The sequence below is a fragment of the Setaria viridis genome, chromosome 7 (genome assembly GCF_005286985.2).
Source record: "Setaria viridis chromosome 7, Setaria_viridis_v4.0, whole genome shotgun sequence".
NCBI classification, from domain to species: domain Eukaryota; kingdom Viridiplantae; phylum Streptophyta; class Magnoliopsida; order Poales; family Poaceae; genus Setaria; species Setaria viridis.
The window spans coordinates 30678745-30700060 of record NC_048269.2 but is presented as its reverse complement, the minus strand read 5'-3'; the positions used below and the strand labels follow the sequence as shown (position 1 = coordinate 30700060).

At 46.6% G+C, this 21316-nt stretch overlaps 2 protein-coding genes across 2 annotated transcripts; both read right to left on the bottom strand.

The window, feature by feature from the left end:
* Positions 1–1605: 1605 nt before the first annotated feature.
* LOC117863209 (probable E3 ubiquitin-protein ligase HIP1) lies at positions 1606–7685 on the bottom strand. The gene is made up of 7 exons (XM_034746826.2): positions 7069–7685; positions 4566–6090; positions 4340–4480; positions 3631–3681; positions 2930–3007; positions 2709–2852; positions 1606–2001 (listed from the first exon to the last, which is right to left on the bottom strand). The coding sequence occupies exons 2-7, from the start codon at positions 6000–6002 to the stop codon at positions 1870–1872; spliced, it is 1983 nt and encodes a 660-aa protein (XP_034602717.1). The 5' UTR covers positions 6003–6090; positions 7069–7685; the 3' UTR covers positions 1606–1869.
* Positions 7686–15899: 8214 nt separating this feature from the next.
* LOC117862500 (crossover junction endonuclease EME1) lies at positions 15900–21300 on the bottom strand. The gene is made up of 12 exons (XM_034745991.2): positions 20727–21300; positions 20325–20434; positions 19981–20046; positions 19840–19905; positions 19601–19754; positions 19357–19496; positions 19098–19273; positions 18095–18152; positions 17900–18018; positions 17105–17194; positions 16563–16677; positions 15900–16485 (listed from the first exon to the last, which is right to left on the bottom strand). The coding sequence occupies exons 1-12, from the start codon at positions 21226–21228 to the stop codon at positions 16315–16317; spliced, it is 1767 nt and encodes a 588-aa protein (XP_034601882.1). The 5' UTR covers positions 21229–21300; the 3' UTR covers positions 15900–16314.
* Between the last annotated feature and the right edge of the window lie 16 nt (positions 21301–21316).

The following is a 21316-nucleotide window of genomic DNA, read 5'->3' as shown; positions in this document are numbered from 1 at the left end:
ATGGGCCTGGGCGGCGGCGGCGAAGGCGAGCGCAACTGATCAGATGGGCACATGCGGCAAGTAATGCAAACATGGACCGGAGGAGCAGAGAGGACAGCGAGGCGGTTTTCATTTGAGATCTGCCGGCGTGTGTTCCCCACGGCTCTGCTACTTCTCATAGATAGTGTCGGAGGGACAGTGAACTGCCCATCATGTACTACTCTCTCAGCCTCTCAGGTAGGGCCGGGCCGCCTCTGCCCATCATGCACTACACAACACTGAACACTCAAACACAACCTGGACGGACATCGAAATTCTGACTCTTTGCAGGGTGCAGCAATTGAAGCATGGAGCCTATCTTTTTGCGTGACATTTGTGTACTAGAATCTTGACACAAATTTCATTTTTCGTCGAGTATTTCCACTAGTCCTAAGTATGAAATCTCAATTCTCCTTTGGATACGTTCCTCTTTCAGATTTTTTCCCCATAGCCGTCCAGGTCGAGCTCCCCCCTCTTCCAGATGAGACGACCAGCCTAGCTGTTCTTGCAATTGCGCGAATGAAAAGGGAAATTGCCGGAAGGCGATTTGCAGCTGCCGTTTGTGGCCACCGGCTCCCCCTTTTCGGCCACTTTGGCAGCCTCCCAATCACACCCAACACGCCACCCACGAAACCAGCAAGTCATCGTGTCAACGAAGCAATTGTTTCCGCCTTCCGTCAACCTCATTTCGGGCGCACGCACCGTCAGCCGCACACAAAATCCGCCGCCGTCTTGCTCCGGCCAATTTCTATCGTCACTCGTCAGACGCTTTCCTGAAGAGAGATGGGCCTGTTTGTGTCATCACAAAGGAAACTAAAGCCCAGCCCGCAGCAAACGTAGCCCATCTAACCTTCCCAGCCATACGAATGAACTTCAAGTCTTCAGAAACACAACGGATCAGCCGTAGGTTTCAGAGCTCTGGATGCATCCAGAAAGATCTAGAAGCTTCGGAATCCTGCAGCTCCAAAGTAACTAGCACAAGCCTCACCAAAACCTAGCACACGTTGCAGGGAGACGTGACGAGTCGGGACGAACGGAGACGTTGCCCTGCAGGTGAGAATACAGCGACTCAACCCTGAGCCTAGCCGTCACGCCGAGGCGGACGCGCTGCATCCAGTTGTGCGGCGTCGGGCGCGGCGGGTACCCATCAGGGATGGCGCCGTGTGTGTGGCCACAACGGGAGCCCCTAACACTTAGCCACCGGACGAGAAGACCAGCGACTCCCCCCTCTGGATGGGTGGATGGATCATGGGTGGACAGCGACGGCGCCGAGCCAGCCGCCGAGGAGTTGCGTTCGTGCCGGGCTCTCGCGGCAAGGCGCCTGTCGCCGACAAGGAACAAGTGCAGGGGCAACGAAAGCATGGGGGATCCATCCAAGGCCAGCACAGCAATAGTGCCTGGAAAACTCAGCACGGCGCCGTGCCTTGTTTGTTGAGTTCTCAAACAAGTTGACTCTGGAACTCTGAATGCAAGCACCATCCTCCATGGAAGAAAAAAAAAGGCAGGCATCATGAGGTTCTTCGCTGCGCCAGCACGTGAAATCCAGATCAAGCAAAATTATGGCACGAGGGCGGCAGCATGCAATCGTTTGAAGTTTTTAAACCTACGACATCCATTATACCAGCCATAAATATTTGGTTAAATGCAGGGAGACATATTCCAGGGATTATTTACTGCACCAGCAGTTTACAGGGACCATTTCTCTCCTTTTTTTAAAAAAAATTCCTTTCCCAATCGAAGGTGAGTGGCAAAATTTCCCAACCAAAAAGCACAGCAATATGAATCGGTAAATGATCTTGCGATCGAATGAACATAGAACATGGGTGTCCTCTGACGAGCCTCGGTTCAGTTTCAGGTCTTCAGCGCGGTGCTTTTGCAGATGGGGCACACATTCTTCAGCACCAGCCATTGCTTGATGCAGCCAACATGGAAGTCGTGCCCGCAGTCCAGTCTCCCAAGATTGTCTCCATCAACATACTCCTCCTGGACGAGGAAGAAAGGACATAAGTATATAATACCCTAGTCTACTATTTCATTGCTTTAAGAACGAAAGTTGATTCTAAGTGATGCAGGAGCACTTGCAAGCAACCCTACAGCCCTGCTTCCCTAACTACAGCAAAGGCACAAAAAATGCACCTTACAGAGTTTCAGGGGAGCATGCTAACTGCCCCCCCCCCCCCCCCCCCCACACACACACACACACAAAAAAAAAAAAAAAAAAAAACTACTAATGCACATGATTTATAAGTTATAACAACAATGCCAATCCTTGTAAACCTTTAAGCCATTCATACCAGACTCGGGGGTGTAATTCTATGCCTGAAACACTAGAAATCAAGGGCATGGGAATCACAAGGGACAGCATAGATGATTCCCTGACTCCTAGTTCCACAGGTTCATACTGTTAATTCATGCAAATCCACAGACCTGCCAGAATAGATTTTACTTTTGAAGATATAGTGGTATTACAGGACAAGGTTACAGCTTCAGAAATAACTTGCTCTTTTACTATTTGTTCAATAAATATAATTTCATGGTTTAAGTGACCCAACTGAATTTTCAATCAATATAGCCTGAGAAAAAACAAAATGCAAATACTACAATCATTCCAGAATCCAGATGCTTGATGTTTCTGACTGAAATACCAATGGCCAACTGAAGAAGGCATGGCTCAGTAGTATATAAAATACCTGGCAGATACAACATGGCTCATGGTCCAAAGATGCTTTTAGTCTCCATGATGAAAATTTCCTTTGCTTGAGCAGCTTTATCACTGCTTCCTCGCTTAGGCCAGTGCTAACATTTCCTATTCTTTCCTCAAGTGCTAATAGCTCCTGAAAGAAGGCAACCATATTGGTCAGAATTTGTATTGGCAAAGATAAAAGGTAGTGCTTCACTAAGGAATACAAACCTCATAGGACATATTGTCTATGTCTAAACGCATGTCCCTGTGTCTGTCATGAGCGTCGACGCCACCATAGATGATAGACTGTTAAAGAATAGGTTTGAAGTAAGAAGAAAATCCCTCAAGAGTTAGCAGATAAATACCCATGGGCACTTAATAACTTCTGAACTGTTTCAGTTTTATTACTTGTGTGAATGTTCATGAAATACCAAACAGTGGCACTGCAAAACTTCTAACCTTAGGGCAAGACTTGCCATTTCAGATAAAACCTCTGCAATTAATAAATGCATAGTGATTTTGGACTGCAGTAGGTAAGAATAGGTAAATCATTTTATCCAACTTATGTTCTACTTGTATCTAAGTTTCCCTTATGCTGAACCTAACGGGAAAGTTGATACCTTGTCCTTATTTTTCTCCACTATAGGTCTGGTATGATTATTTTTCTTGAAGAAATGGTCTGGTATGATTATGACCCTGTACTTTTCTTTACTTCTTAAATTACAGGGTAACACAGGCCTGGCAAGCTTAACACTACGTTAACTGAAGTATGACCCTACTAACCAGTAAGTTGCGTAAACCATGTGCAACATAAAATTAAAAAAAAAATCCATAGAGAACAATTTCAAATTCAGTTATCTTGGTGGCATATCCAAAACAACAATAGCAAATAGAGAGCTAAAAAACTCGTGGTTATTGCTGTTACTTACCTCAAGCCTTACATTCTCTCCCCTTTGAATCATTTCAAGTGCATTCCGAATCTGTTGTCAAGTTAATAATTAGAACTCTATGGATTGACATAAGACAAGGAACCATGCACCCTTTACAAGACTGTCACAGTAGTTACCGCATGCAACAAAAAAGCCAAGGAAAGAAAAGGCATCATAACAGAGAGCAGTATTTTGCATCAAAACATAAGGAGAAAATAGAACAGCATGGTTACAGTATCTTGTGGGATATATAAGAAACGCACGAAGTCTGCCCCTTCTCTATAACAAGATAAATGAAAATGTCTAAGAACGAGAAAGGAAGAAAAAAGGCACATCAACCAGAAGTGTGATAATATGTGCAAATAGTTGATAGAAAAAACATATGCAGCATTTTAGGGCCTTCAAAAGCATGAAGAAGCATGCTTGATCGAATGAGGGATCATGAAAGAACACAAACAACATGAAATAAAATCATTTCTAGTGGAGCAGCTTCTATCAATTTTGTCTGATAATAGAATAGAGATGCTTGCATAGATAAACACAAGATGACAAGGAGAGCTACCAGAAAGTTCTAATATCCAGGCTGATTTAGTGTCATCTTTGCGATCGCACAAAAACACATGATGATGTTAATGCCTTTTATGTTCCAACGTGGATACCATAGAAGTTAGATGAAGAACAAGAAAAAGAACAGAACCAATCGACATACCTCCATTAATCTTCTTCCTTCCCTACCCCTCATTGATAAAGGAACACCCCAAACACCATCACCTTGGCGCTCCAACAGAAAACCTGACCTTAAGCGTGGGGGTTGATGACCACGGAGTGCTCCAGATAGGCGACCAATCTCCTATACAAGAAATAAGAAGATCAGCAGACAAACAAGATGAGCAATCAAATTGAAAACCAAAATGCGAACAATGGAAAAATGTTACCTCTGACAAATTTCGAGGGTGGCGTCTATTGAGGTTTTGGTGAGAGAATCCTGCTGGTGGGTTAACTGCTGAACTGGTATTAGCTCTTGATACAGGAGGAATAGTTCCTGATACTGCAGTGCCTCGGCCATCAGAACTCCAATTAGATGGTTCTGGAACCAAACGCCTCAGGTCTACTGCAGCAGGGGGGACTAAATCAGAGTAGTTGGTAGGCACCACATTCCTCCTAAGAACCTCTTCACTACCAATAACTCGATTCTCCAAACTGCCAGCTCGTGATGATGAAGCTCCATGACCAGTGAAACGGTTTGCAGCTTGTGGGGCACCAAGAACATTCACTGGATGTTGGTATTGCAAGTTCAGGCTACTAACCACAGGAATAACCTCCTGGGGGTCATCAAATGTACTCTGCAGATGAGGTGGCTGGTGATTCCATGAATTAGAAAGTCTGACAGCATTTGAAGAGGGCCATACAGTACAGGGAGCAATCTGTTGAGCTGTAGTGGTTCTTGCCCGGAAACTTCTCTGTGAATTCCCAGCATTGTTGATCCCTCCATTAAGATCATAGCTACCAGATGACAGTCCTGCATTAGTTCCATAACGTGGGAGTTGATCCTCAATAGAACTTGGAACCAGCAAGCAATTTGGAGAGGACGAATTTCTGATAGGAGCAGGATTGTAACTTGAAGAAGCAATGTTATGGAAGGCATTATCATTCCTGTGGGAATAACTTGTGCTAGCACCTGCTGAACTCTGCCCGTTGGCTCCTTCAATATTTTTTCTCTTGCATGCTAGCCGGCGACCATCCAGGGAACTCCCTGGTCTTTGATCAATGCCTTCTTGCATTAATGAAAAATCACCCAAAGGATTTTCACTAGGATTCAAAGTAAAAGAGTCCGTTTGCTCTGCACCTAGTAGGAATGTCCTATACGGATGTAACCTCAGGTTGGATGGCTGAGCATTTATACCATTACGATTACAGCCACCGTACTGCTCAGGATCTTGAGAGGCACAATTAGCATTTGAACTTTGACCGCATAGATCATTAACATTGGCATTGAGGTTGATGTCCACATCCAGAGAAAGGTCATTGTCAGCTACCAGTCGCCTTTCACCAATCCTCAGGCCACCGCCGATGTTAAGATGCTCTGTTTTGGCATTGCTAGAGCTGCCGTAGTTTAGTGCACTGCCACTTGAACTAGCTTCGCCTGCTTCCCAGAAACCAAGAAATGTGCCATCTTGCTGTGGCTCATTTCCATAGGGGATGGTGGCATCACTATGATTCATCTGATAGCCTTGAAGATTCTGTGATTCTACCGATCCGAGAACATTGTTCCAATATGCCTGCTGATCCATCACTGGGTTGCCTGAACTAGATGCAACGTCGAATCCAAAAACATCAGCAAAATGCTCCATGGAATTCCTCTGCCCTTGCATTGTGGCCCAACTACAGCAGCGAGATCTCAATTGATGTGTGGCCGTTGCATCTCAGATGGTTGGTCTTTCAAGTAGTGGTTTAAAAGACCTGTAAATGCAAGTAAAACATGAAAAATTTGGGCAACAGATATGTGCTCCAACTTTACCAGAACACAAGAAAACCACAAGAAAATAGTAGATTGCAATGGATGGAACACTGAAGGATACTAACAAAATATGCCCAGGGTACGTTGTCTGCACTCCAAATTATTCTAATTCTACTCTTGTTTGTTAGTATATGGAAGTAACTGCATTTGTTTTGGTTTTACAAATAGTGGTGGACAGCAAGTAAACAAAGAGGGTGTTGGTAACTATGTGACTGTAGCAATCTTGGCATGAGCCGCATTTGGTGTGGCGTACGCGTGCACCAAACTTGATGGTTTGGGTTGCTGTCGCAAGCAAAAAGCTGTGGTGATGCATGCATTTTAATGGGTGAAAGCAAAGCACGGTGAATGTACAATGCATGCGACCTAAACAGATGGACCGCATGCAGATGGACCCCATTGCTTCTGTGGACGCTCAAAAAAATACAATTTTTTTTCTTTTGCATTTAATTTCCCTTCTCTATCGGTTTGCAAAAGGACGCAGTAAAAGAAGCAAAAATAAAGGGAAAGGCAGAGGTAGCCATCCACGGTTTCAAAGAGAAGGATCGATTCGCTCTCCGATCACGAGATTGAAATATGGGAGCAGAGAAAGAAATTTAACCCAACCCAGAACGCCGAAGCCATCAATCTATCGCTGTATCGCACAGCATACAGAAAAAATGATTTTTTTTCAGACACGGGACTCGAGAATTTTGTTTTTGAAAAAAAAAATTCTTGGCAGTTCAACAAGAGGCGTGCCCAGGTTTGATGAACTTGTGGTGGAATGAACCATGAACGAACCAAAGTGAAACAAAACACATATTTGCGAAGGAATCATGTACTGAAAGAAGAGAGGGAATGTTTTGGCATGCAAATCAAGAGATAAAACTAGAAAAAAAACAGAAAAAAGGAGCATATTGGCAGAGAGATGCAACAAACCGTACCAGAAACTGTCCCAGAGTTTCTGACCAACTCGCAAGAATCGCAATCCAGGATGAACAACGAAAGTGTTTGGATTTCTCCTCTTTAAACTCCCCCTCTGCCCTGTTTCTTGATCCTCTCCACGGAGAGAAAGAGAGAGAATCAACCCAACAGACGGAGGAAACAAGAACGGATTGATTCCAAGAGCGACGCAGCAGAATAGATGGTACGGTGAGCAAGACGAGAGAGAATTCAGAGCGAGAGAGGGGGATCGGTGGAGTGGGTGGAGAAGAGGAGGAAGGGAATGGGTGGAGGAAAATTTGTCAAGAGGGGGAGGGAGAAAGACAGGGGGGAAGAGGGTGGGGGTGGTGATGAGAGGATGTAAGGGAGGTGGGAGAGAGAGAAGTTTGGCTGAATTCGGGTTTATTTATTTCTCCCTCCTCTCTCTCTCTCCTCTTCTCATACTCTCTCTCTCTCTCCTCTTCTCATACTCTCTCTCTCTCTTCTGGGGTCTTGCAAGGATCCCTTTCCTCCCCCACTAAAACCTTTAAATGCGCCCCATTAGAATTAGCAGCGGCTCCTTTAAGAAGGGCCAAAGATTAGAGGCCTGTATCGTGTTGTCTTTCACATGACCTCCCTGCCCTGCCCCTTTTGGAGCCTTGCAGCTATGCAGCAGCAACAGCAATGCCAGTTTCTCTCTCCTCCCTTTCTCTCTCTCTTCCTTTGCATGTCCCTGCACTGCGGCAACAGGATGGCTATGCCCAAGCTCATCTATCCCTTGCATTGAATATCTTTTCTTGCCTGAAGGTAGCATCCTTTGCATTGAATATCTCCGGGTGTAATCCAAGTGTCATGGGATATGTTAGTTGGGTTGTGTGCAATGGCTGCACATTTGTCAGCTCATGAGAAAAATATGAAAGCGAGGTGTGGAGGATTTCTGGCAATTTATTATACACATCAACTTGTGAGCTGTGGAGGATTCCTGGCGATTTTATTTTCACCTGCTAAAGGCCGTAAAACTACAGGTCATTTCCGGGCTACTATCGTGCTGTGATTGTCCATGTGGCGTCTCATTTTGTCCCAGTGTCAATTTTTGGTTGACAGGTGCCTATGTTCTGGTGGCAATGCTTAAAACGAGGGCGGACATGAAGAGCCACGCTACAATATCTTGACTTGTTCGATCAAAACAACAGGGCAAAGGAAATAAAAAGCATTGCTACAGTGCATGAAAGAAAAATCTTCAAATCAAGAACCAGTATCTCTTTCTCTTCCCTGTTTACATGCATGAAAAGCATGGAAGCAACTCACCACGTACCAACAACTCCAGCAATGCCGATAGCTCTTCTCTACACGGGAATAGTTTCACACGCCAGAGCTCTCTTTAGCAACACGGTGCAGAATTTACGCAAATTTTCTGTGAAATTCATGCAAAAAAGCTTAAAGAAGAAGCAGTCCTAGACTCCTAGTGAGCTTTTCAAAAAAAGAAGCCGTCCTAATCCCTGAGTCGTCTGAAAATGGAATCCATCCCGTCACAAGAAAAGAAATTCCGACCCCCAAACAACCAATTGAAAACTAACAGCGGTGATCAGTGAAATTCACTGCTGCATGAGCGAGCTAACACCATCACTGTCCTTCACCTAGATTACCTGCGTCTTGGCCTGAGAATCACTGCTACCAGTTTGACGAGACTCTTCTGTGTGTGCTCCGTTCAACTGCACGGAAAGAGGCTGCTCATCAGCCACCCGCTCATGAGCATTTCGTGAGAGGCTGGCCGTTTTAATTTCACGCAGTTTTCGGGTAAACGAGGGTGCCTGGCTTTGATGCGGATGCCTGGCTGCCCTGTCGCGCGGCGCGTGCTCTGCTTTGCTCGCTGCTTTATCTGACGGACGGGGCTCGTGCTCCTCCTCCTCTAGTCCTCCTCCTTCCCCGGGCCATGAGCGAATATACGGCTGGCTGGGAGAGGAGAGAAATGCGTTGCCAATCTGCCATGGCTTTTGCTGCCTTGTTTTAGTTCCCACTCCGTTTGGGTCGGATTCCCTCTGCTCTTTAGTCTTTACCTTTCCCCTTGCCACTTTGGGCTAAATTACGTAGAGAACCTCGCCTAAATGCGGCGCCAGCTTTCTTTTTTTTCTTCTTCTTCTTTTCTTTTGGGTTCACCACCTCTCACCTCATCAGCCGTCACTGACGAATGTGATGAATGGATTCTTTCTTTCTTTCTTTCTTTCCTCAGAAGTTCGGACGAGAGGATTCCTCTCTCATCATCCAAAATAGTGCTGCTGGTGTTATCTTCTGCCACCCTTCTGCGCATGTGTCTCTGTTTTGACCGGTTCTTCAGAGTTGCAATGAGGAGGATTAGTCTCTACGATTGTTTGTGTTAGCGGTTGTCTTTTCAGTGGGTCAGGATTGGAAAGGATAATGAAAGAATAATCCGTTTGCAAATAATTTCGTACAAGTAGCAGCTGCTCATAAATCATAATAATCTCCCTGAAAGCTAACAAAATGCTCACAAGGCGGGGAAGCATATGCATGGATTATTCCTCTTGCGTCCGCTGCCATTTGGCCGGCTTGAAAGCATCTAAATTGGGAGCAAAGTACTCGCTTTCTCATCGATCAATGTCGTTAACAGGCCAGCAACCAAATTCTGACAGGAAAATGGTGAAAATCGCTGGAAAGTACCCTGCCTGAACAACAGGAAAAAAAAATTGCTGGATGGTGGAGCTAGCCACGCTGCCAATCTGCCACTCGCTCGCGGAAACGTAAAGAAGGTGAGAGCAGTAGGCGAGCGAGCACTCATGGTGGATGAGAAGGGATGGACTGATGACTTGCTGGCTGGCAGTCAGGCAAGAACGACGCAAAGTTGGTGCCATTGAAAGGCAAGCACGCTCTCTCCAGCAAATCAGCAACAGTGTAGATAAACGTTTTTATCAGCTTGATTGGGTGCTTTGGTTTACCAGTCGCCTCGGCTGTTTAGGTGATGGATGATGCGTGGCTTTACGTGCCTTTTCTCCAAGCATCTTTTCTGATCAGCAGCAGCACCCATCATTTCGTTTCATTTTCTACCGAGGTTTTGTTTGGTCTCTGTTTCTCCAGAAACGCTGTCCATTTTTCCCTGGGCTTGCCGGATACTAGTGCGCTCTGCTACAGTGGCAGAGGAGGCCGTCAGACGTGGACGCCGGCACGCCGCTGGCTGCCTTGGTAAAAGCTGCCTACCGTGGACGCACACGGCCGCACAGGCACGGTAAGGGCCGTTTTGGCATGTCATCGTTGGACTGTTAGAACCATTGACTATCGAGATTCAGCGTTTGTTTGTTTTTTCATTTTTGTTTGCAGTCTGCAACTTCAAGGTCATGGCGGCAGTTAAGGGAGGCTCGTATCCTGACCTGCCGCATACAGTTGAAAGTTGAAACCGTATGAGCGCCTTCCTCTGTCTGCGCAATTGTGCATGGGCCATCGGACAAGACTGCAACGGAAGGCGATCGAGGAACCGCAACTGTTTTCACGAGAACCGCTGAATTGTGACCATACATGCCCATACCGATGAAGTGGCAGCTTGGTTTGCTCCCCCTTGAAGCATACAGTGACGGGGATTGTCACGGATGGAATCTAGCTAGCTTTTACCCTGTCCCCGTGTGGGCTCATTTGCAACTGCAATGCATGATCGCCCAATGTCGATGCATGCATGCAGAAGCGCGACGAGTCAACCAAACAATTACTGATGCCACAGGGGATCAAAGACCAATCCCGCGGATGAAATGAGTACACGCACAGACAGGAGAGTTCAGAGGGGGTCCGGGGCCGGGGCCGGGCGTCGTTGCCATCCGCCGAAGCCATCCGGAGTTTACCCACACGCCAACGCTCGACGAGCCTGCAACTGTACACTACTACTAGCCTGCAGCGGTGGTTCTTCACTTGTTCAGAGCGCCTTTGTTCCCAGCTTGGCCTGCCCTGCCAACCAATACTAATGCTAGGGGGGGTTCCCATGGACACTACACGCAGGTCCAAACGGGGTAGTAGGGGCCATGCCATCCGCCGCAGCAGCACAGCGCCCAGGCGTACGGCCACGCACGCAAGTCACAGCATTGCACCACCCTTGGGCCTTGTTGGCTTGGACCATCCATCTCGTTGGGTCTGGCTTGACTGGGATTTCCCATCGCACAGTGCGCGCACGATGCATCCGTCGACCATCATGACGTACGGCGGGGAGAGGGACGGGAGGGATCGTGTGAGAATTCGCGGCGGACTCGCGCCGATTTCCGGCTCCTTTTCCCAGCCCACCCCGTTGCGTTGCGTCGGCCATCCCATCCGTCATGGATTCATGGTGTTGGGGTGGGTGGGTTTTTCTTCTCCGCGCCGCGCCTCGCCTCGCCTCGCCTCGGTGGAGTGGCGGTGGTGGTGGCCATCGGTAGCTGTGATCCGTTGCTGCCGGTGCGCGGCTTTGCCAGGTTGGGTTGGGCAGTGAGAGGAGCGGGGCGACGGGCGAGTCATAATTTCCGGCCGGTTCCCTGCGGCTGTGGCGACCGATGTGTCGTGCGGGGGGAGCGCAGGGCAGGGCAGGGCAGGGCGGCAGCGGGCGGAGGGCTCGAGCCGCTTCCTGTTCCCCGTTCCACGGCCCTGCCGCGCCGCTCCCGATGCGCACGGCACGGGGGTGACGCCCATGGCCTGATGGGTAAAACTAGTACTATAGTAATTGATGACGCGGCGTGGCAGCAGGTGGATTGCTGGTGGTGGGTGATTACCGCCGGGAACAGGCGCTCGCCTTTGTTTTTTCTCCATCACAGCGAGGGTGCGTGTCGTCTGGGTGTTTGTGCTGCTCCCCGAAGCCGCTTGTCCCTTTCCTTCTTGTTCCTACTCCTGGGCTGCTGCGCCGTGAACTCGACGGGCGGAGACACTCTTGCCTGTGATTGCGGCTCGGTACGCCGAAGACGACGCTGAGGTCTCCCGGGCGGGGCGTGCGTGGGCAGACGTGAATTGCATCACGAGGCTCGCTCACCCCCCGCGTCGTGAATCGTGATGCGGTGATCGCGATGCTGCTGCCGCCTTGTGTACACCTGCTTGCCACTCGAGGAGAAGAGACGCCTCGCGGCGTGGCAACGCCTGATGAAAAAAGGCTTGTGATCCAACGGCTCGCGAGCGAAACGGGACGCCCCCAACCCAAACCCCAACCAGCCGCGCCCCGTTCTCTCACGTTCGCGTTCGCGTCGTGCTTGCACGGCCCGCCGAGCCGGCAAGGCAAAACCACAACCACCGCAGGGTGCGCTGCTTGCTCCTCTGCTCCCTACATCTCCTGAGCCCTCACCGTCCGCGTCGGCCGGCTGTTCCGCTCGGTTCCAGGCGACCCAACCGACGCCGCGCAACACTCAGCAGCAACCCAGCAGGGTCGGCGGCAACGCTCTTTCCTGTTTCTTTAATCCAGCTGCCTCCTACGCCAACTTGTGACAGGCACGGTGCGCACCTGCTGCCCTGCCTTGCCTGCACCTGCACCCGAGGGAGGGACGCCTCAGCCGTAGCACGCCACCTGCACACATCGCTGCATTTTAATCCAGGCTACCCTTGTCATCAGCTCGTAGCTTAGCTTTTGCCCACCCAGCTATGCTCTACTACAGCTCTAGGCATCATCGATCGCTGTAACTCCACAGCTAATGACACAGTCCAGCGGCAAGTAACCACCACGCCGGGGCCGCAACTAATCGTCTTTTAGTAATGCCTCCCCTGTCAGCGGTAGCGACATGAGGCCGGACGGGCTCACGCATTCAAGCTTGTATCCATCCATCCATCCATGACGCAACGGCGACCGAGCCGAGAAGAAATGTTGGCAATTCAAGTTGCGACTCGCTTGCCGTTTAGGCGGGCAGCCGGGAGTGGTTGATACCAGGTGCTAAACTTTAGTCGTATCATATTGTATGTTCGGATGCTAATTAGTAGGACTAAATATGAGCTGATTATAAAATTCATTGCAGGCTAATTCGCGAGATGAATTTATTAAAGCTAATTAATCCATCATTAGCAATGGTTAATGTAGCACTACATTGTCAAATCATGAACTAATTAGTCTTAATGGATTCATCTCGCGAATTAGACTTCATATGTGCAATTAATTTTATAATTAGTCTACATTTAATACTCCTAATTAATATTCAAACATCTAACGTGATAGGTGCTAAACTTTAGCAGGTGAGTCAAACCCATACTCGGACGTACTGCCATGACAATGACCACAAGGACGGATGGACTATGGGCGAAACCGGCAGCAGGCAACCTAGCTGCAACTTTCGAAGTTCAAACCTGACATTGAAAGAAGCAGTTGATAAATTCGCATTGCGACTCTGGGTCGGTTTGGTTACAGGTGCGGCCGCATTTAAACCCGTCAAAATTATAGAGTACTCCTACTGATCCTACTGCGCCCAGTAGCCTTGTTGAAATTAGACGACCCAGTGGTTCTACCATCCAATCCAACTATTCAAGGGTTGGCATTTGGCAAAGATGAAGGCATGGTCTCCACCCCTGACAATGAGAGGAGGCTCCTGGTCTAAGCAAAGGCACATGATTCAAAAGCTCAAGGCTACGGCCGTAGGCTTGCCACTGTTACAGAAAACCTTGACCACCATGTAGTACCGGAACAGTAACAGGCTGCCGTATGCTCGGTGTGTGTTTGAAGTAGGTATACGGTTCTCAGCGAGGCTTGTGAAGGTGACAAGTGAGTGACTGGCCGGTTCTTTCTTGTTGCTTGTAGAGATGGCTCAGGCAGAGGCAGGAAGGATATGGCTACAGGGCATGCGGAGGTGGCCATGCCGTAGGGAGAGATTCCTCTCTTTGGGACGGCGATTCCGCTCGTCTCGTCTCGTACAGAATCGCAGATGCCCGTGCGCCAACTAGGTAAAAGAATGTTCACCCGTCACTACCGTCTGCCTCAAGCTGTGCTGCCGCGTATCCATCCATCCATGTGAATATATTCAATTCCCGTGAGATTTCTTCTCCATCATTTCTTCTGTCCCTGCGACGTGCAATGATGGCGTCAATCCAACAATTTTTTTTCAAGCCAAAGCAAATTCTGGGTGTTCTTTAAGCAGAATTTGGGGTGTTTTATCAAGAGAAGGAAAGCAAAGCAAAAGAAGAGCGACCTCATACTAGTACCAGTAGGATGCTGATGCTACTACTACCAATCATCTACCATCTTTGCTTTGCTAACGTGTCCCGATCAAGAAAGCCTTAAGCACGCAGCCTGCCAATGGAGAAGCAACACGCATCCAAGAGGTTAACAAATGCCTGTAGGTGAAGCTACCATCTTATACTCTAATCAACGATGGACCATTTGGCATCTGCCTCACAGGCCAAAGAAAGCTACACGCAGGCAGCTGAGGATAATGTAAACTTGTCCACCCTCGTGAAAACTGCATCATGACCTCATCATGGCGACCAAAGAAACCGGGTGTTTTGCGTGATGCCCCACCGGGGCGGCTTGCTCGAGATACTTAGACAGCAGCTTGTCATTGAGCACATGGATTATGGGACGTGAAATCCAGCGGCTCCGACGACACGGTGCTCACCTCGCAATTCGGCAAATGTTGCATGTGATCAAACATAATGGGGTTTCCTTAACGACAATCGCGTACCGGCCCGTGCCCATGGCCCCCATTTGGCGTGTCGACGACCCTTGTGCAAGGCATGTACATGTCGGCTTACTTTTCAAAAAAAAAAATGTACATGTCGGCTTCGGATGCAAGGCAAGAGAGGGATTCTTTGTCACGAGGCAAATGATGGGGCACGGTTAGGCCTCAGTCTCGTCATTGCAATGCTGCGAAATTTCACTTGATGGCGATCTCTTGCAGGAGTAGCCGCCATTTGTTAATCCTAACTTAGGCACGAATCCAAAAGGGATTTGGCCTAAGATATCAGGATTTCATGGGGGCAGTTTTCGCGATGCCTACTCGTGCATCAATTCCGTCCTATCCCCTCCCTTCTTTCCTATCTCCTCCTTTCTTGGCGTTTCTCTTAAGCAATTTCCGCTCCTTTTTTCGCTCTGACGGTCCCATTGGTTTTGTAGACATTCTGGCCCCCTTGCCGGCGTATAGCAGAATCACACTTCTTTTTTGGTGGCTTGGAAAACGGAATCACGCCTCTGAATCTGATCGACAGAATCATGCTGAATGCATCGGCTCGAGCTGGAATCTGAAACAGAGCGCGAGCGGCGAGCCCCAGCAGAGCATCTGGATTCCGTAGTCACTCCCCACCGGAGTGCATGCTGCCTACTCCAGGCCTCCTGCTCGTCCGTGCGACCGTGCCTGGAGCACGCGGGCGTGTCCCGTGCTCCACCACCCCAGCCGGCAGGGCTCAGGCGGCAGCTGCAACGAGGGGACGTCGATTTGTCCAGGCCACATGCCGCCCATGCACCATCAGTACTCGATCAATGTATCGCCATCTCTCTCCGGCTTGCCCTACAGACCACACGGACAGGGCTCATTTACAGCGAAAACGATGCCTGTCCCAGATCTCTCTTCTTCAATCGACTGCCCCAAATGTGCTTCGAATTTAGCATTCCTATACAAGCCACAATTTTGATCCTGTTATTAGGAAGAAAAGAATCGATCGTGTTCACCAAAGAAGGAACCAGGTGCTTCACACATTCTGACAGAGCATATTCTGACGAAGGGAGTTACTGCAAAACTAGCTGTCCAAGGCACTCGTTTTACTGAACCTGTACTCCACAAAGACAAAGAGCAATGGCATCTTTCAGTGGATTAATGCGGGTATTCGTACAACGCACGGCTGCACCAGAAGGTGCTTTATATGACACTGCCGACACGGACAAATGCAGGACTGGTCGATGAAGGGCCCATACAATATTAAAACACACTCATATTTCAACACCAAGCTTTTACTTGTGCCTTTCTGGATTGGAGTATCTTAGACTTTCCAAAGTGGAACAAGTTTGTTGGGGCTCCATATCAATTGTCCACATAACTTACAATCAGTAAGCACATCTGGTAGGATACACATGGACTATCATCCAGTTTCCTAGCATACGACCAAAAGCTTTTGACAGCACGATGAACAAAATATACAGATACATCATGTGCCATCGAGTAACATAGCATGTGATGCTTTCTACAGTAAAGATCGCATGAGCTAATGCGACTCTTTCACCTTGACAGCGCATCAGTAAGTACGAGCATTTGAGCTAAGCGTGACCAGAAGACGACATGCACACAAGCTTGCCATCACGAGGTCATGTAAACATTGATGGCCAAGGTCCAAATCCAGATGAGTAAGCATTACCTCGAAGCCCTACCGCCAGCTTCAGCATCATCTGTATCAAAGTCTCCATTTTGTGCCGTGAGCATTCTGTAAACCCTCCTTGAGCATTTGTCCCCCAATCTCTTGGCTTCCTCACCCAGGATATTTTCCCACTTCAAGTCACTAAGCAGAAGTTCCTTCTCCCGAACCTGTAGCAGGGACAGGTTAACACAACAAAGTAGGTGCCTAACATTGCGCTCCTCTGAACCAAAAGGAAAGCACTCACAGTTTTACTGGGATCCATGTATTCATTCAGGAGGGATCTCATACAGGGGTACTTTTTCCGGATCGCCATAGCATATCTTGGCTGGATGTCGGGAATCGCTATTAAAGCTTTCAACCTATCACATATAAATATAATACATGAGTTCAAGCCCATGACAGCCAAATTAAAGAAAGGACTGTAACACAGAATTCAAGAAAAAAATGAACTAAAAGCTAGATCTCAGTTCTCTAATTCAAAATAAGCATAATGTTCCAATTGGCCTAGTCCAAAGGTCAACCAGAACACCACTACTAAGCAAGAAAGAAGTCAGGTACTAGAAAGGCTAGGCTAGACACTGCATAAAAGCAATCCCATCAGTGTAGGAACGAGTAACTAGATTCTGTATAGAAGTTTCAAACTACAACTAAAGCTCCATTCCACTGAAGAAAAGTGAGATAGGAAACAAATTGCAAGTAAAGCCACGAAGTGGTGAATTGGAATGTGCTGCTTATCTTGTACCGAAAAGTGATAACATTCTATATATACTTATAACCAGATCTTACCAGGTGTCTTTCTTAGCCAGATTTTTATCAACAAAACCTTTCGAAATAATCGCACCATTAGCATGCACAGATAACCATGTCAATGGTTTCCTGCAGAAGCAGAACAATCAGAGGGGCATTAACAAAAATGGAATTGCAAATCACAGTAAAATCAAAGTACATACATGCATCAAATGGTATTAATAAAAATTAGTCACAAATAACTAGTGCATGTCAAGTGTTGTATTTTATTGCACTATTACAAAATATATTAGTCAAAGACATCAGTGAATACAAGGAGGAAACTGGGTACTGCATCAAAACATCATTTGAGGTCACAACAGAAGTGCTCTACTATGATAACAGATGTATTGTGTATTTGTATCTTCCCAGAGAAACATGGCAATACTAATGCTGTGACTTCAATGTCAATAGAAGCCTTAAATTTTCTATTTTAACATGTAAATAATACAACCAGGGTGAAAAATTGGCTGTAACCAGTCATACTGATCTAGATCAGTAAAAAAATAGGTCACAAAGTTCTATACTTCAGATATTTCCTGAGTCAAAAAGAAAAGAACATATGTTACCTAGGCAATAAAAAATATTTTGTATCCAATAAACCTGTTTTTGTCCAGGTTAGCGGTAAGCAGCTGGTTACCATCTGTACATTCAACATTTTGGACAGTGCTGTTTATCCAGTATAAACATACTAACATGGATGGGGAAGATACTACAGATGCATCACAAATATCCTACTTTCACTAGAAACAATGAACAAAGTTACCAATCCTCATTTAACTGAATGTAACTTGCCTGAATTTGCATTTAGCAAGATTAGATGTCAAGCCAACAAGATGCTCTGCTACTTCAGCTTCATCTATGCACTGCCTAGAGTGAACATTAGTGTAGTGTGTTGCCAGCTTGCACAAAACCTATAAAAAAGAATACCTTTTACACATTCCCAGGATAAGAAAAGTTCATGAAAATATTATACAATTCGAGACAGACCTGTTCCACTGGTGGACGTTTCCAAGTATTTGAATTGTTCTTGTACTGACTTTGCTCACTGACATGACAAAAGAGCAAGTTTTTATTTTAGAAGGTTCAGATAAAGATTGCACTTTTTACTACATAAAAGTTACCACGCCATGCATGTCCACAATAACACCTTAAGAGCCCAAATGTAGGTACATAATGAACAGCAGCCACACCCCAAGGGCTGACTGGCTGGTGAGTGGTGACCGGTTATAAGCGGTGCACTGCCATCCTTTGTGATTAATAAAAGCACATTGGCTGATTGTCTGTTCATTTTTTCCTCAATCTACGCTCTCATTCACCAAGCACTGAAATGTAGTGTTTGTAATAGCTAGTGTTGTTAGTATTCGTTTTGTGACTTTTGTCTGTTCCATGGATGTATATTTGGTTTCCTAGCATGGTTCCAGTAGTTGTTACTCAACCTTCTTCTGACAGTTTTTTAGTGCACACAATTCAGCTATGCAAGTTTTTCTCCCTTCCCTTGTAATTTATGCACAGAGTTTCCATTTGGGGAAGGAGGATTAATGTATCAACTTATTCACTAGGCTACAGTTTGAAATACTAGGGTCAAACAGAACTATAGGGATCATAGAAACTAGAAAGGCTCTACTTTGGATTTCATACAACTACACAAGCATCTTACTTGCACTTGTTTAACCGAATGATAGGACTAATTTAGCCAGCATATTGTTTGACATAATATTTTAGCAAAAAAGTAATTAGAAAAAATGACACTAGACTTCAAGTTGTTAGCGGCAGCAGTTGTGAACACTTTGTGCAGGCAAGCACCAACAAATAATCAGCAAGAAAGAAGCTATAAGTAGCATCACTACCTACTTATATTTGATGCATTTAAAAGGTTCAAAAGATATTGTTGAAGTTTGGCAGTGAACACACAATGAAAGGATTGAACAATTTCTTTTTTTCAAAGTTCAAACTAAACAGTTAAAAATGTAGTTCAGACTACAGGAGCTACCATTTGTTAATGTAACTCATCAATTTATTAGTGATGTAGCAAACAGTGAAGGACGGGTATTCATTCCGAACTCTTTGAACATGATTAAAGAATGATCCACTGCTTATAAGATCACAGAATTCCTCGGCTTCAAGCACAATCGAAATATATTCCACTCTTGAGACTGAAGCTTGGTTCTGTAAAACAAACATGTCGAATTAGGATATAACATGTGGTTATATTAGGAAAGAGAGAGATTCTGTAGAAAGACATTCATTACCATATCGCAAGCATCACGACTGGAAAGCTCTTGAGCAATATCATCAGGAACATCCATCTTCCACAAGATTGATCCACTAATTTTATTATCTGTAGGTTTGTAACGAAGACCATTCTCTGACAAACTTGAAAGAAGAGGACCTGCTCGGAAACAGGCAGATATATCAGCAGTAGAAAAATATGGATATAGTCAACATCGACAGATAGTTCGGTACAACGACTTGAATCACCAATGCCAAACAAACCTCCAATTGAGCCATTTTTAATAATACTTGAGTCAATCTCAGCAGTAATGCACTCTAAAGCACATTTCCCTGATTCCCACTTCTGAATTTCTTTGTCCTTCTTCTTCTTTGCAGCTACTTGAGCTTTCAAAGCCTGCTTCCGTAGTTTATCTTCCTAGGAAACAAGAAATATGCTCTCGAATAATCTACCATGTGCATGAATAGACATATTGTTCTATGAAACACTTTATGGGCCAAACCTGTTGTTTTTGTTTTCTTTCTTCCATCTGTTTGGCTTTCTCCTCCTTTGTTAGTCTCTTCTTTTCCTATGTAATGCAAGAACACATTGTCACTTAAACTTAAAACACTAAAACTTGAGTTTCTTTATATAAGAGTCATACCGGTTGTTTTCTCTCCTTCCCTTCAATCTGTTGAGCATCATCTTCCTTCTGCCTCGTCTTCGCTTCCTACATACACATTATGTTTGTCACTTGATTGAGTTAACATATCTAATTTTAATCAGAAGTCATGCACAGCTTGGATGTTTTGTCTTTCCTGTTTCTGCAATGAAGCAGTGTCTTTCTTGAATAGTATATAATGTTTCTACTTATGCAAGAATAACCTGCGCTGAAATATGTATCGTATATCCATAAACAGACATACCGACTAGTCATATATGTTTTCCCTTTTGTAGAATATTCTACTTAGAAAGTACAGCAATACATAAACTACAATTGTGACTTACTGGCATTCTTGTTAGGGTTGTGCCACACCCAGCAGATGATTTCGAGGAGTTCTTGTAGATGGTGTCATCATCCTCATCATCACTGTCCAGAGATATCAGAGAAGCAACTCCTGCAAAATAGAGAGAGCGTTATTCCTACCAGATAGTATGCATTGCTGTTACAACTGGACATACAATGCATTGCTGCGAATTTTTTAATTAGGCATTCTCATTCAGGTGACATGAAATTTGTGGCCTATAGCATCGCACAAGTAAATTAACTAGTGAGTCATAAAGATTAAATTTCACATAATCAACAACCGCATTGCAATTCTTTCTTTTATCTCTTAATGTAAGCTGAAACATGCTAAAAATAATTCTCATCTATCAGCCGGAAAGGCAGTCTCAGTGAGGGTACTTTACTGGAGAACTTCTGTGCCGGAGTAGCAGACGACAGGCCAAGAGCAGCAGTTGGCCCAACCGAGCGCGGGGAGGTGAAGCCCGGGGTCTCAGCAACAACGGTGCCGAGGCTAGAGGAACTGAGCGCAGCCGTCTCCGGCGTCTCGGAGAAACCGGCGCAGTCGAGGACAGGATAGGGTCTCTCCCTAACAACGTCATCGGGGGCCGAGGGGTCGTCGTCGTCGTCCACCACGAGGACCGGCAGCTTGGGAGCCGAGGAGGAGGACCGCCGCTTCGGCGGGGACGGGGTATCGTCGAGGACGATGGGGTCCCCCGCCGCGAGCATCAGCCGCTTCTGGAGGGGAGGGGACGGGGAGAAGGCGTCGAGGAAGTCCGCCGAGGAGGTGGATGCGGCGGAGCCGTGGGAGCGCTTGCGGGAGGAGGGAGGGGAGGCGAATGCGGCGGCGGCGAGGTCGTCGTCGTCGTCGTCGAGGATGTCGACGATGGGGATCCGGGAGGACGCCATGGGCGGTTCGATTTGCGGGTTCGCCGGCGAGACGAACGGGGAATTTTGATTTTGGATTTTGAGCGGTTCGGCGCTGCTAGTGGTGATG

Coding starts and splice junctions, on each gene's coding strand:
- LOC117862500 (XM_034745991.2), bottom strand. CDS start 21,228: ATGGCGTCCTCCCGGATCCCCATCGTCGACATCCTCGACGACGACGAC. Junction 18,019..18,094: donor AACGTCCACCAGTGGAACAG/GTCTGTCTCGAA, acceptor TCTTTTTTATAG/GTTTTGTGCAAGCTGGCAAC. Junction 16,486..16,562: donor ACATGGATCCCAGTAAAACT/GTGAGTGCTTTC, acceptor TCCCTGCTACAG/GTTCGGGAGAAGGAACTTCT.
- LOC117863209 (XM_034746826.2), bottom strand. CDS start 6,002: ATGCAAGGGCAGAGGAATTCCATGGAGCATTTTGCTGATGTTTTTGGA. Junction 3,682..4,339: donor AAGGAAGAAGATTAATGGAG/GTATGTCGATTG, acceptor ACTTGACAACAG/ATTCGGAATGCACTTGAAAT. Junction 2,002..2,708: donor AGCCATGTTGTATCTGCCAG/GTATTTTATATA, acceptor TTCCTCGTCCAG/GAGGAGTATGTTGATGGAGA.